The following is a 15,402-nucleotide window of genomic DNA, read 5'->3' as shown; positions in this document are numbered from 1 at the left end:
CGCAGCAGGCAGCGAAACCACTGAGCTAAATCTCAGCCCAGCTTCTCTTAACTGATGCAGAAATTTATTCTTTATATCATTTAAATTTTCCTTTTCCCAAGTATTAAGTAGGCAAAACTGGTGGCTGGATAATCAACTACTTTACCCTTGTTTATCAAGCAGCTACCTATTTCAGCACAAGGGAAGTGGATCTGGATCTGAACTTGTGTTCCCAGCCAGCCCTCCCCACAAGGAATCCCATGTCATCCAGAGCAACTTTTGCCTCATACTCTCATCTTGAATGAAGAGAGCATCTTCCTTTAGAGCCCAGCAGTCCCTCCAGAGCATCACTCTTGTCTCCTGTGTAAAGCTCTCAGCAGAGCGGACAGGATTGCTTACTTGAACTGACAGAAGATATCCGCATACTCGGGGAGGATCCCGCTGGCCTGCAACACTGTTACTCGAAAGGTAAAGGCACTGCCCAGTTTCAGGTGGTTGCCAATCTCTTCGGAAAACCCTTCCATCACCATCTTACCATCCAGCAAAGTGCCTGACTTCAAATCTAAGGAGGGGCAGGTGAACACACGTATGGTTCAAATAATGCAGAGAGGAAGGAGGTGGTATTCTTCCCATCCCTAGTCAATGAAAGCGACTGTGCCCCTTGACAGTGGTCAGTACCTCCCCTCTCAGAAAGGGCCCCCATGACAGTACACTCTGTCTACTTACCCCGATCATTCATTCGGCTGATTTCCTCTGGAGGAGTGATGACCTCAGAACTCTGACCCTGTCCTTCCACAATCCTCAGCTCCTCCAAGGACAGACCAGAACGAGTCATTGCAACTGAGGAAAAGTCACTCTGAAAGCAAGGCAGGGAAGTGCATGATAAAGTAACATAAAAATATATTTTCTACCAGGCATGGTAGCCCAAACCTGCAATTCCAGCACGCAGGAGGCTGAGGCAAGATGACCATGAGTTCAAGGCCAGTTTGGATGACACAACTCCCCCCATTTCCTCAGTTTTTTTTTTTTCCTCAGTTTCTTTGTGTTTATTTCCCCAACAAATAATATTGATTGGAAAATAATATATGTTAGATCTTTTTTTTTTTTTTTGGTACTGGGGATCGAACTCGGGACCTTGTGCTTGCGAGGCAGGCGGTGGCACCACTGAGCTAAATCCCCGGGCCTGAAAATTATATACGTTGAGAACTGTCTGAGAAAAAGTGACATAATGATAAATTGATGTTGGGTCTTTACGTTTGTAGCTCTTTGGCACATCCCATGTCCTACCGAACAACTCTGAGGTTACCACAGCCTATATATATTTTTTAGTTCTTTTTTTTTTTTTTGGTACCGGGGATTGAACTTGGGACCTTGCGCTTGTGAGGCAGGCTGCGGCACCACTGAGCTAAATCCCCAGCCATGTATTTTTTAGTTCTAAGCACAGGAACTGGCCTCCAATGCTGTATGGTTTCCTCAGAAATCTATCCGGTCTCCTTTGCTTTTTCTCAAGGTGTTCTTTCATCCCAAAGGCTTCTCACCTGATAAAAGTATTCGTTATCAAAAGATATTTTAGCTGTTCCTGACTGTCGAATTCCAGAGCCATAATCCGGAGCTTCTTCATCCGCTAAGAAGAAAAAAAATCATCAAGGATGGAATGAGACTGCATATGCTGGTGGGGGCTGATTTACTGGATTATAAAATAAACAACAAAATCCTTTTGCATAAGAATGCTTAACGTGGAAGTAGCAAAATGACAGTGGCTGCTTCCAACTCTGTTCCTGTTGATTACCATGTTCCTTAGCTCATGTGAGACTAGCTAATAAAGAACTAGTTTTTGGGTTTTTTAAGGGGCTTCTGCTTTTGGTCTTTTTTCTTATTTGGTACAGGGAATCAAATTCAGGGCCTCATGCTTACCAGGCAGATGCTGCACTGCTGAGCTACATCCCCGGCCCAGTAAAGAACTAGTTTTATTTTGGAGACTGTTCAAGTGCCACACCTGGAAAACTGACCCCTTTCCATTTTGGCAAGATGGTATTCAATAAAACACAACAAATACTTGAAAATATGCTGTACTTGTAAAGATGTCTATAAACTCAATATTGGTGACTATGTGACACGTTTCCATGAGAGAAAGGCTGAAACGTCACTAAACAGCACAGCATTTGGAAATTAAGACAGAAAAATGCAGGAACTGCCACATTCTTTTCTCAGAATGTCAACTGGATCATGGAAAAGTGGTGGAAAATATCCACCACTTGATGGATGCATTACAAAACAGTAGCCAAAGAAATATCTACTGGGAAAAAATTAGGCAAGAAAATCCTTCATTGCTTCTGAAGCAGTTAAAACATGTTATTTAAAATGCTGATGACTCTATGATGTTAATCCAAGAGTTGCCCTTAAAGGAACATGTTAAAGGAACAATCTCTTTTCCTTTAACAATGTTAAAGGAAATCTCTTTACTTCATTATTCCAAAATAGCAGTAGCCTGGATTAAACAGAATCTATTTATGTTACTTGAGGACAATGGCCAGAAAGGAAGCCCTAGAGGCCTTCTCCAAGCTGGATAAACACAGCTAGCTGTGTGTGGCCCCAAGAGTTGGCTGGCTTCATCTCCAGGCAAGGAGCCACGGTGCTCAGGATTTCAGAAGTGGGTCACCTACCTGCAATGGCCTGGACGGCCACACGCAGAAATCCCCGCACCTCCCCCTTCTCGCTGACGATGGCCACCCTGTGGATCAGGGGCACGGGGTAGAGCAGATTGCTCAGGTACACAAATGCCCTGGAGACAGAGACCGGGAGAGAGCCATCAGGGCACCCCGTGGAGAGAGGGGCAGGGCAGCCTCGCCAAGGAGACCCAAACTGAGCTGGCTGCTGGGCCTGGTCTTAAGATCAGCTCTCAGCCCTGTCCCCTCAAACTGACTGAGCTGCCTTATCTATACAGACAGGACATGAACACGTGCAAATGCTGGGCACAGCGGTGACAAAGACCAACTTATACCAGTCCCGCTCTATCAGACTATATTGCACATACACGAGTAACAACTGGAAGCAGACTTTCCAGACACCACTATGCGAGTACCACTGGTGGAGAGATGAGCCCATTAAAGAGCTTAACCTTAAAACATGAGAAATTACCAAGAGCCTTGGTTTTTCCCAAAAGACAAATTAGGATATTTTTTTTTTAAAAGGCAGGGAGAGCTGGTGTGGTGGCGAACACCTGTGATCCCAGCGCTCAGGAGGCTGAGTTCAAGGCCAGCTTGAACTACATAGTGAGACCTTGTCTCAAGGAACCAAGGTAGTAGGGCAGGGAAATGCAACTGAAATACAGTTACTAACTCTAAAATAGCCTTCACATCCTAACATGATGGGTCTGTATTTTCCCTAGGACCATTACCATTAGGCAGGTTAAGCAATGAGTGAGGGAAGCAGCTGCTATAGGCAGAGGCTGTGATTTGGGAGCGTAGAAGACATTCCACCCAGGCAGCTGGATAAGTGTGAAGGGAGGCTGTCCCTACAAGGCTGGCTTTCCTTCTAGAGTCTAAAACCTAAGGTAAGTTCTAGGTCTAAACTTTATATTTCAAACTAGCAAAGTCCTATCGAAGTTGCTCCCCTGCTAAGTCTCACTAAGGTGCCAAGGCTGGATTCAAACTTGTCAAGATCCTTTTTTGGTACTGAGGGTCGAACTCGGGTCCTCGCACTTGTGAGGCAGGCGGTAGAACCACTGAGCTAAATCCCCAGCCCCCTGGATTCAAACTTGTGATCCTTCTACCTCAGCCTTCCAGAGTGTTGGGATTAAAGGCATAGGCCACCACAACTGGCTCATATTTTCACTTTTTCTTCTTTCATTATTTTGTAGGGATTAATCTTTTTTCTTTGGTACTGGGAATTGAACTCAGGACCTTGCGCTTGCCAGGCAGGTGCGGTGCCACGGAGCTAAATCCCAGGCCCTAGGTTTTGTTGGGGTTTTTTTGGTACCGGGGATCGAACTCGGGTCCTTGCGCTTGTGCAGCAGGCGGTGAAACAACTGAGCTAAATCCCCGGCCCCCTAGGTATTATTTTTTAAAGCAATAAAAAGTGGTGATCACCAAGTTTGAGAGGGTTCATTCTAATAAACAGAAAGGAAAGAGAATCTAGTTCCCACTGTTACTCTCATCTTCCTACTTGGCGTATGCTGATCTTTGAACACACAGCAAAGACAAAGGAAACACTTACATCAGGAAATCAAACACAAATGAATGTGACATCCAGCCTGTCTGCTGTTTCTCCTGCTCTGAAATTTACTTTCTAACAGAGAGAAGGAAGGAGTGGATACTTTGGGTTTCAACTCAAAATAGTGAAAATAGACAAAATGCATCACAGAAGAACAAATGTTAATGTAAGTTTAAAATAGAAATGAAGTATGAATGAAAAATAAAACAAAAAATAACAAGTGAACATTAGATCATGATGTCTACTTCCCTTTCAGTCTGCTCCAAAGTGAAAGAAGGAGCAATGCTAAAAGACAGAGGGTTAAAGCTATGTTGTACAAAAATTTAGAAATGAAAGTGTAATCTAAAAAGGATTACAAACAAGACCATCATATACCTACTACTGTGACACAGTTAAAAGCCTAAGAATTTGGCCCATGGAACCAAATGGATAATTTCACCTCCACAGTCAACACACATGTGCACACTGTGCTGATTAGAAAGTCTTTTGTTTTGTCTTGGTCTTGCTATGTAGCCAAGGCTGGCCTTGAACTCAAGCCTCCGTCTCAGCCTCCTGAGTGCTGGAATTACAGGCAAGCGCCATCACAGCCAGCTGCAGAGACCACTCTTGCAACAGTGGTCACACCTGCCCACTTCGATGCCTGGGCTGTTAAAAGCCAACGTTTTCATCTCCTGCCTGGAGTCCTCTCTGCATTCCCTGCCTACCTCATGCCTTTGATTTCTTATTCTGACCACTACCCCTGCATGACAAGTCCCCCCAAGGTCATACAACCTAAGCAGTGCACACAATTCTTTCACTATTGCTGTAATTAAACTTTGTGTAATTATTTAAACCGTGTCTGTGTCACCCACCAGGTTGCAAGTGTGCACAACAGAACCATGGTTTTGCTCACCATGTCTGCAGGGGGTGCAGATATATGGTAAATATACCCAGTGTCTGGTACATGAACAACTCTGTGCATACGAGACACAAGGATAGCAACCTGTCCTCTATCTTCAAGTAGATGTGGGAGATTTTTGAGAAAAAAGGGTTATACCAGAAGCAGAGAGCAAAGCCATCTAACTTTATACTATGCTGATTTTCCAAAACCAAACTCATGATGAGTTTTAACTACATAGAATATGTTCAGATTCCTAACTCTACTTAATTTGTTACTTTAAATAGCTATTAAAAACAGGAGCCACTGTTCCTTAGGAGAGCTTCTCACAGTCCCGGGCACACTGTGACAAAGTCATGCCAGAGCACGTGTTAAAGGTGAGAATTCCCTTCCTGCCCATGGTGATGACTATCTCACACGGGAAGCATGAAGGCATTCCTGTAGACTTCCCTTTACAGAAAAGAGGATCTGTAACTCTATGGCAGGAGCAGGGCATCAGCTCTGTGATACACAGCCACGCACTCACTGGAAAGCTCCTGGTCATGGTATTAGAATACAGCCCTGTGCCCAAAGCAATGCTGTATGAAAGTTCTCCTTTACATCTTTTTAAAGTGAAATTTTCATAATTACAGTGTTTTTGAAATGCTTATACTTTGACCTAGCAGACTGAAGGAGAACAGGGATAAAGAGGGAGAAGATGTAAAGGATATATTGGCAGAGTTCTGTGAATACACATCAAAAAGAGAAACAAATCTGTCAACATAAAGATAAGAAAAATCAGCGTAATTATGGTGACACTTACAGAAAGGGAATGTCAGCTGAGGTACTTAGCGAGGCCCCAGAATATCACTCTTTACCCCCAGAAGCCTAGCTTACATATTTTATATTTCATGTCATGTTATGATGGATCATAACATCCCAGCACGCCAGCAGGAGAACAGCTAAAGGGACAAGCTCTTTTAATCTCAATGTAAAGATTAGCCAGGGGCAGGAACAGCCAAGAAACAAACTTACAAATGGAATTTTATAGGAAACACAGGAATTTTTACAAGTGAATGGTATTTGCCACTATGTGCCAACAGGGGAAATCCAACCCTGTCAATCAGACCAACAAGAAAGAAGTCACCCCCTGTAGCCAGTGACCGCTACAGGAGCCAGCGCTGGGGCACTGCTACCCAGAAAGGCAGCTGAGGCAACAGTGAGCACTAGCCTTTGTTTTACTGACTGCTACAATTTCCCCTCCCCAGGCTTTTTTTCATTTTTGTTGGTGCTGGGGATTGAACCCAGAGCCTTAAGCACGTTAAGCACAAGCTCTGCCACTGAGCTATGTTCTTAGGCCCCCAGTCTCTTACAAGGCAAAGGGAGTTCTAGAATCTGGGAACCCAAACAAATGGAAAGATCAATTCCTGAGCCATAGTGCCACAAATATTTTATGTGAAAATCAAATTAGATGGGATTGCTTTATACCTATACATATACCTAAGATGAGTGAAAAAAAAATGTGTCTTAACCCAGTCAATTTCCACATTAAGGTTCTGACTTCAGTTTTCCATACAACTTACTCAAAAACACAAATGCTCCTAAGCAGAAGGCTTAGCCAGGATATTCATTTTGCTAGTGTGCACGGCAGAACATGAAAGATGGAAAAGATCTTTAAGCCTTTTTATCTTTCTCAACTCATTTATGCTTGAGTATCCAATAGGCCTCAATTTAAGTTGCTTGTCCTAAGTTAGTGACAGAGAATGCCCCAGACCCAAGGCTTCTCCTCACAATTAGATCAGGGTCCTCACGGTGCAATGGGGTACAACAAAAGCAGCTCTGGAAGCTGGGTAACTGCCCTGGGACTGAGTTTACTAGGTTCTAACTTCCAGGCCTTACAGAATAGAATGAAAATGTACTGAAGGGTACACATAGCCATAAGTCTTGAAGAATTACTGTTGTGTTATCTGTATATACCATCCTCAATTTTTAAAAATTCAGTTTCTCTGAAATTCTAACCATCTAGTCAGAGATACATTAATAGAAAACAATATTCATAGCTGTCTGATTTTCTAATATATATATTTTTTGGTATGAGGAATCGAACTCAGGACCTTGTGCTTGCCAGGCAGGCGTGGAGCCACTGAGTTAAATCCCCCACCCCTAGCTGCCTGATCTTATTGTATCTATTCATGGAGAAACTGCATTCTAAAGTCCTTTCCCTACTGTGAAACCCAGAAACTGTCTAATATTATGACTCAAAGTTATAACTGAGGTGTTTTTATTTGTATCAAAAAACTTTTTTTGTGTGTGTGGTACCGGGGATTGAACTCGGGTTCTTGAGCCTGCGGGACAGGCGGTGGAACCATTGAGCTAAATCCCTGGCCCCAAAAAACTTTTCTCTCCTCCTTTCCATCATCTTCATAACTAATCATGCAGCTGCATGAGCTGGTCAACACCATGTTATGAGCTAAATTTTGGAACCCAGGTCTCAACTGGGTCAGGAGACACACTGTACTTTTATTTCCAGATAACTGATCTTACCCATTTAGCAGTGATATAATTCCTTTATTTTATTTATTTACTTAGGTTTTGTGAGACAAAAATCTCGATACATAGTTCAGCCTGGCTTTGAACTATGTAGTCCAGGCTGCCCTCAAATTCTTGGCAATCCTCCTGCCTCAGCCCCCTGAGTGCTGGGATTATAGGCATGCACCATCATGCCTGGCTATAATTCCCATTTATTTATTTATTTATTTAGAGACAGGGTCTGCTATGGAGTTCAGGCTGGCCTTGAACTCATGGTAATCCTCCTGCCTCAGCCTCCTGAGTGCTAGGATTATACAATTCCCTTATTTTTAAAGGGTTCAACAACATGTAGTTCCAATCCACCATTAAAGTTAAGTTTTATAGGGCCGGGGATTTAGCTCAGTGGTTCTGGCACCTGCCTCAGAAGCACAAGGTCTCGAGTTTGATTCTCGGTACCAAAAAAAAAAAATACTTTCAAAGTTGTTTTATACTTTTTGGGGGGGCACTGGGGATTAAACCCAGGGCTTTCACACTGAGCTACATCCTCAATCCTTTTTTAAATTTTGAGACAGCGTCTCATTAAGTTACTAAGTTACCTAGGTTGGGGTTAAACTTTTAATCCTCCTCCCTCCACCTCCCAAGAATGCTGGGATTGCAGGCGTATGCCATCATGCCTGGCTTAAATTTTATACTTTAAAACCTGGACATAATCTTGGTGAAATCAGTGAGTGCTCTGCGGCCATCCTTGGACTTGGAATTACTTCAGGCTGGGTAAGGCAGGAACACAGGCCTGGAGAGTTCTGTCTCACTGACAGCGGACGAACAAACAGAGGCCAGAGACAAAGCCTGTTTGGTGAGCTCGGCACAAAGCAGCTTCATGTAGCGCTGAACAAAGATCCCCTGTTGGTGGTGTCAACAGATGGTTTTCAGAGATTTATTATTATAAAGCTTTCAAGCAAAATCCTGGCTGAAGGACCTATGGATAGGCTGGTGGCACTGGACAGAAAGACAACCAATGGAGACAGGGTAGGGGGCACAGACCTGACTTTCAGATTCTTTCAGGACCTAGGCCAAGCAAAAAGTAAGCCTACCGCTGGCCCGCAGCCCCTATAGCCTGTGGGTTCCGGCAGTGCCACAGACTCCTAGGCCTCACCCTGGACTTGCCCTGCTCTTTGCCCATCTGGTTTGTGACAGAGGAAGTGTGGAGGCCACAGCACCACTGGTCGGGCCCTTTAATTACTCTCTTCTTTGGGGCTTCCTGCTTCCAAACAAGACTACTGGGCATTTACGACATGGGACCTCCCCACAGAGTCCTCCCAGGTGGCTGCCTGCTGCACCTCCGGCCACACCAGCATTCAGAGCACCCGGCACTGGAGGACGCCAGATACCAGTCACGGATCCAGTTGGCTTAGGCAAGATCATCCAAAATGGCACAAAGAGGCCTTCGGAGCAAGAGCTGGTCCCTTTTTGCCTTTCTCACAATAACCTCACCAACCTTCCCACCAAAATGAACCAAGGGGACCGGTCGTAAAACGGGTCACGCCCATCACTGAAGAGATCTGATCCCTCCTCCGTCCCTGCGTCAGAGCCGGTGTCATCCACGAATGCCTCATCATCAAAATCCTCCATCTCATCTTGCTGCTCGTCAGCCAGCTCAGTGATGTCGGAGTCGGCCGTGGAAAAAGTAGGGGAGGGTGTGCGGTCGGCAAGGCGCTCATTCACACAGCCGTGGAAAATGGGGGAGCTAGACACCAGGGAAGACGCCGAGTAGCACAGCCGGGGAGAGAGGAAGAGTTGGTTAAACAGGAAGCCAAAGTGCCAACAGGACAGAATCCACTGGGGAATTGACACAGTAAAAGCAAAAAGAAAAGCAAAAGGATAAAATAAGCATCAATCACCTGGATTAGGAGAGAGGGAACAAGGGAAGACTGAAAGTTCTACAAGGACGGATCCTTACAGTAAGAAAACCAAAGGAAATCCGTGAGTGAACCATTCCAGGTATACATCATGCTATAAAACTTTTTTTTTTTTTGGAACAGGGATCAAACTCAGGACCTTGCACTTGCGAGGCAGGCACGGTGCAACTGAACTAAAACCCGGGCCCAAAACTTTTATATTTTTTAATTCACACAAAAGCTCCATCAGCATCCAGGCCTTAAGGAGATACTCAAAATTAAGGTGATGCAATAAGGCTTTAAATGTTTATTCAAATTCTTGGATCATCTTGGAGGAGAAAACAAAACGGATGAAATGGCTTATGCCAAAGTAGCATGTACTCTCCTTGGGTAAGATATATGTGGCCAATTCACCTCCTTAAAAAATTAGTCTTCTATCAGAGTGGAGTGGAAAAGACTTTATTTCTATAAATTATTACTACTTCAGCAACTCTTCTTATTTAATTCTTTTAAAAACTATCAGAGGGGGGAAAAAAACTATCAGAAGGGGTAAAAACATCAGAGGGTTTTTACAAAAAAAAAAAATTCAAATTCTGGAATAAGTAGGCTCAAAACTAAAATTTCCCTGGTTTTAAATAACTAAACCTCTAAGAACTTAACTCAATATGGACTCACAGATCCAATGTTTGGTTTCATAAAGTGTTGAAAATAATGTATGCACAAAAAAGCTCATGAGGATGAGTAAGGTATGCAATTAATTCACCCTTGCCAATGACTTATAGGGGAATGAATTGCTTTAAAAAAAGTGAGAGCAGGGGCCGGAGATTTAGTTCAGTGGTGCTGCCTCCTGCCTCGCAAGTGCAAGGTCCTGAGTTTGATCCCTGGTACCTAAATAAATAAATAAAATTTTAAAAAGTGAGAACAAATCAGATTATGGAGAGAGTGCAGTTTGGTAAGACAGTATGATTTTAAACTGCACGATACAAACATAGTTTTCTTTTTCTTCTAAACCTAATAAATTGTAAAACATTCTATGAATATGTTGAGAGTCAAGAAAGATTGTCAAATACTTTGGCTGAAAGTCTGAGACTCAAAAAATAATATGTATACTGAAAACACTGAAGAGAAATACCAAATGACACAAGAGATGACAAGTGGCTAAGATTTTATGCTCTTTTTTTCTTTTAAGATTCTATAACATCTGCTGAAGTCTTAAACAATTAAAATAAAACCATTCCTTTCTTAAAAGATAAATCATCATATACCTTCCCACAAGTTTGAACCAGTGGAACCGATCGTAGAATGGATCGCTGCCCGTCATGGTGGCTTCGCTTTCGTCTTGGGCGTTGGAGGCCATCTCACCTGCCCTGTCATACATCTCTCGCATCAAATCCAGCCTCTGTCTATTTAACAAACATGGAGCACAGGATTAATATCATGAGATGGCATTAAAAGTTTTCTTTGGAAGCATCTTCCATGCAAGACATTTAAAATTTTTAAAAATTTATTGACTTAGGTTTTTTGAGACAGAGCCTCGCTATGTAGTTCAGACTGCCCTTGAAGAATTCACTATGTGTCCCAGGCTGGCCTTAAACTCATGGCGATCCTCCTGCTTCAGCCTCCCAAGTGCTGGGATTACAGGTGTGCACCACCATGCTCAGCAAGACTTTCTTATCTTTTAGAAAAAGCTGCTCCCACTATTTCATGTTAATTTTTAAAGTACATTTTATTTTATTTTATCCCATTCCCCCCAAGCTCCCTCCCCTCCCTATGTACAGGCGCTTTGTTTTCATAGTATCTTAGGTGCTGAGTCTAGAGAAGCCACCAAAAGTCAAGAATGGCCACCTAACCTCTAACAAGGCAACCAACCCAGGGGAAATGTAATTCAATGGTCAGTGACATCTCAAATACACTCAGACAATGGGAATTATCTCACCATCCTAAATGTAAAGGAAGCTTGGTGATAACATCCCTGTTTGCTAGTGGTCATCATGAAGTCCAGGACAGAAAAATAACTAGAATTAAATATCATGGAATTGGAACATTTAGCACTTAGGAAGAATCTACAGAGAGCAAGCTTAAATATCTATAAATTTTTTCCCCCATTACCAGGGATCAAACTCAGGACGGTGCACTTGTGACATAGGCGCTTTGCCACTGAGCTAAATCCCCAGCATTATCTATAAATATCAAAGGTGTTGGACGAGTGAAGATCATCACTTAGAAGAAAGTGGATGGATGATGGTACCACTGGCCGGCACCAGCACTCAGCACGGAAGAGAGAGCAACCACAGCCTTAGGAGAAGAGAGTATGAGGGAGCCCATGAGAACAACTCATTATCACTTCCTAAATAAAACAGCACAGATGAAAGTCTTCATACTTAAGTTTCTCCAAAGACCAATAATGCGTTGCTCCATTCTTCAGATCCTGAACTTCTACTGCCACCACTGTGCGAGGGAAAGGCCTATCCTCGTGAATCTTTTCCACGTCAGTGGGAAGCAGTTCAGGTGGCAAAGGGGAGTACAGTGTGTCAGTCAGAAGAACAAACTGGAACTGCACCTGAAGGGGAAAGCAAGCCACCGGTAGATGTGAAAACCACACCATCACAGCAGGTAAGTTTTGCATACAAGGCAAAAGCACTGTGCCCAATGGGAAAGGGGTAAAACATGTAGTATGTACTCAACCAAGCTTGTGACTGACTGGGAAAAAGGCTACCTGTATATTTAACACATGGAATAATCTTAATTTCAAATAATCCAAATTAGCAATAATCTTAATTTCAAACTAAGATACTTGCAGACTTTGTTTCTTTAGCCTTGCAAAATAATTGTGCACAAACTAAAATTTCAGTAAATATATTCTGGTTGACTGAGGATTTCTGTGGAACTTACACAAGAGACTGAAAGGTGGACCCAAGAATGCATTTTTGGTCCTTCACTAATGAGAGAGGATGGAATACATAAGGTTTTCCATTTTAAACTGAGAGGATTACAACTACTTCTGAAAGTGTTTACTAAGGGCTGGGTGTACCCCAGTAGCACAGCAGAGCTCCCCAGGAAAGGTGATTTCAAAGTAAGGGCTCAGGTGCACCCACCCCCGGCTCAGCTTTGTCACCACATGGCCAGTGTCCTACCAGCCTCCATACCTTCTTCTTCAGCTCCACACTGATGGCATTGGCCTCCTTCAGGTACACAGCATTGCCCCAGAGTAAGTCCCGCAATGAAGTAAACTGGTGAGACTTCCACTTGCGGAAGGCCCACTGAGCCAAATCAAATTCATGCTGTGTCCACGGAACTGAAAGAGCAGACAAAGTATATTCAATAGTGATCACATAAGTATAAGGAAACTCCATCTCTCCCTCCTCTATTCTCACCTATCACATTGTTTTCCGTATTTATTTAAAACAGCACATCAAAGAAATGTATTTGCTCTTCTTCAGTGTGAGTGTGTGTGTGTGTGTGTGTGTGTGTGTGTGTGTGTGTGTGTTACTGAGGGATGAACCCAGGGCCTTTGAACTGAGCTACACTCCCAGGTTATTTTCTTTTTCATTTTAAGATAAGGCCTTGGGCGCAAGGACACGAGTTCAATCCCCGGTACAAAAAAAGAAAAAAAAAAAAGGATAAGGCCTCATATTTCTTTCTTCTTTCTAATATAGGAATAAAAGGTCACATTTTACTGAAATATTTAAAAATGAGTAATTTAGTATATTAAGAGTTCCTCTGAAGTTAATTTGAAGGCTTGAGACTACTGAGAGGCTGGGGAGTGAATGAAGTGTGATGAATGCTCATAGTGCAAGGCGATATTAACAATGGAAGCCTTCACTTGGCTGAGACGGGGGAAACTTCAGAAGGGCAAGCATGACGAGCACTGTACTCAGAATTCTGTCTGCCAGGAATGGCTTTAAAATACATGCATGCATTCCAAAGTCCTCAATGGGAATTCTGGTATGAGCTACAGACTGAACAGTCTATCTTAACATGATTACGCTCCATATTTATTTGAAACAAACATGAACTTCATGCATATGGTACTATGACACAGTAGATGTAAACTTTCCAAGATTTCCATGAAGACCGAGCGCAGAAATGTGTGATGTCTATGAACACTATCAGCCCTGCCCCCAGCCCTTAAGCACACCTGGGTTCTGAGCATTGAGCATCTTTTATTTCATCTTTAAATTGGCTCATTACAAGGTCAATAGACAGTAGGGTAAGTGAGAAACCCAGCTTTGATAACAGATAAAGGATGAATTTGATAATACAGATCCAAAAGATGTAAGTTTAGGTCTGTGAATTTCACCTTCTTCCTCCTCTTCTTCCTCTTCAGTTGTTTCGGCAGCCAGGGATCGGGTCTCAACCTGCTTCTGCAAGGCCTGCAATTTACTCTCATAGTCCTGAGTGGAAAGAAAGGAGATAACATGTAGGAGAGGGAGGAAATAAGAGTGAAGCACAGGAGAAATGAAAGGAATGGGGAAAGCAGAGAAAGCAAAGGATAAAGACAAGAAAAGAGAGGGAGAGGCAAGAAACAATACAAAGACAGAGAAACGTGTAGGAGGGAGAAGACAAAGCACACGAGATAGTCTGTAATGGAGAAATACAAAAAAAGGTTTTTACTGGCAATTTCTCTGTATCAACTCCCTCAAGGACCTAGGAGTTCTTTATTTGGAGCTATGGCAGGAAAAAGGAGCGACTGAGGTGAAACATGCACGTGTCCCTTAAACATTAAAATAATCTAAGTAATCTCTTATACATGAAGTGTTCCAGAGAAAGACAATATTGGAAAAGATTCAATTCACCAGTACTGCCCCAAATCTCAATTATCTGTTTTGAAGGGAAAGGAATTAGGATTGTAGACTCTGAAGTGCCTGTCAGTGAAATATTACTACCTCTGTAGTGTAGGATGAGTCTGGCCTTCGAGTAACCCATCACCTCCACAATACTATTGGACTGAAAGAATTTATATTATATTGTTATTCCAGAAGACTTAAAAAAATACTACTGTATTATAAAATGTATTATTATTATTTTAAAATTATAATCAGTTATATTTTTTCAACTGAACTCAACAGTAAATACTGTGCATCAAAGAGTACTATGGTTCAAATAAGGTAGTACCAGGAATTTTTTTTTTTTGGTATGGGGGCTCGAATTCGGGTCCTTGCGCTTGCGCAGCAGGCAGCAAAACCACTGAGTTAAATCCCCAGCCCTAGTACCAGCAATACTGAACTGGCCAGTCATAGTGCAGCCTTCAATTCTTTTTTTTTTTCTTTGAGACAGGGTCTTGCTCTGTAGTTGAGGCTATCCTTGAGCTCACTATGTAGCCCAGGCTGGCCTAGAACTCATGCCAATCCTCCTGCCTCAGCCTCCCGGGTGCTGGGATTACAGGTGCGCACGACCATGCCTGGCCTCCTTTTTTTTTTTTTTTTTTTAAACCAGAACATTTATTGGTAGATTTTAGATATACATTATATTAATCATGGGAAATTTGTACCTGTACATGATGTATCTTGTTTTTTGTTTCTCATTCCCCTGCCTTCAACCCTTCTTCCCCTCCTCATATACATGAGCTTTGTTTCCATTTTTTCCTTCTACTCAATGTATTATTACAATCCAAATCAGATTTACCCTTTATTTCTCTAACTGCTCCATGCATTTTATTTTTCTTTTCTTTTTCCCCTCCGTCACTACTAGGGATTGAACCCAGGGCTTTAGCACTGAGCTACATCCCCAGATCAGTTTATGTGTTTAAATTCTGGGGCAGAGTCTTGCGAAGCTGTTAAGTTTCCCAGGCTGAGCTCGCACTGGTGCTCCTCCTGTCTCAGCCTCCCAGATGCCTAGGATTATAGGTGTGTACCACCATGCCCAGCACCATGTCTTTTCAGTAAGAGCAATATCACCTTGAAGGGGTAAAAAATAGTCTTGGTTGATAAA

The 15,402-nt window shown here is 42.8% G+C and overlaps 1 protein-coding gene across 16 annotated transcripts in view; it reads right to left on the bottom strand.

The window, feature by feature from the left end:
* The window catches only part of Kif1b (kinesin family member 1B), a 145,295-nt gene that overhangs the window by 32,422 nt on the left and 97,471 nt on the right, over positions 1-15,402 (bottom strand). For 11 of the 16 annotated variants that reach the window (XM_004863617.3, XM_004863616.3, XM_021243464.2 and 8 more), the window contains 9 exons: positions 13,772-13,865; positions 12,618-12,766; positions 11,853-12,031; positions 10,737-10,874; positions 9,072-9,320; positions 2,643-2,761; positions 1,518-1,603; positions 706-835; positions 379-541 (listed from right to left, as the gene is read on the bottom strand). In XM_004863617.3, coding sequence (XP_004863674.2) covers positions 379-541; positions 706-835; positions 1,518-1,603; positions 2,643-2,761; positions 9,072-9,320; positions 10,737-10,874; positions 11,853-12,031; positions 12,618-12,766; positions 13,772-13,865 — 1,307 coding nt within the window. The remainder of the gene's footprint in view (positions 1-378; positions 542-705; positions 836-1,517; positions 1,604-2,642; positions 2,762-9,071; positions 9,321-10,736; positions 10,875-11,852; positions 12,032-12,617; positions 12,767-13,771; positions 13,866-15,402) is intronic. The other 5 variants (XM_087214450.1, XM_021243474.2, XM_021243475.2 and 2 more) reach the window with 1 other exon arrangement.

Source organism: Heterocephalus glaber, unplaced genomic scaffold (genome assembly GCF_053883595.1).
Source record: "Heterocephalus glaber isolate CG9 unplaced genomic scaffold, H.glaber_assembly_v1.0 deba00001447, whole genome shotgun sequence".
In the NCBI taxonomy this organism is placed as follows: Eukaryota; Metazoa; Chordata; class Mammalia; order Rodentia; family Bathyergidae; genus Heterocephalus; species Heterocephalus glaber.
The sequence above is the reverse complement of the archived record's forward strand: the minus strand, read 5'-3'. Positions and strand labels throughout refer to the sequence as shown.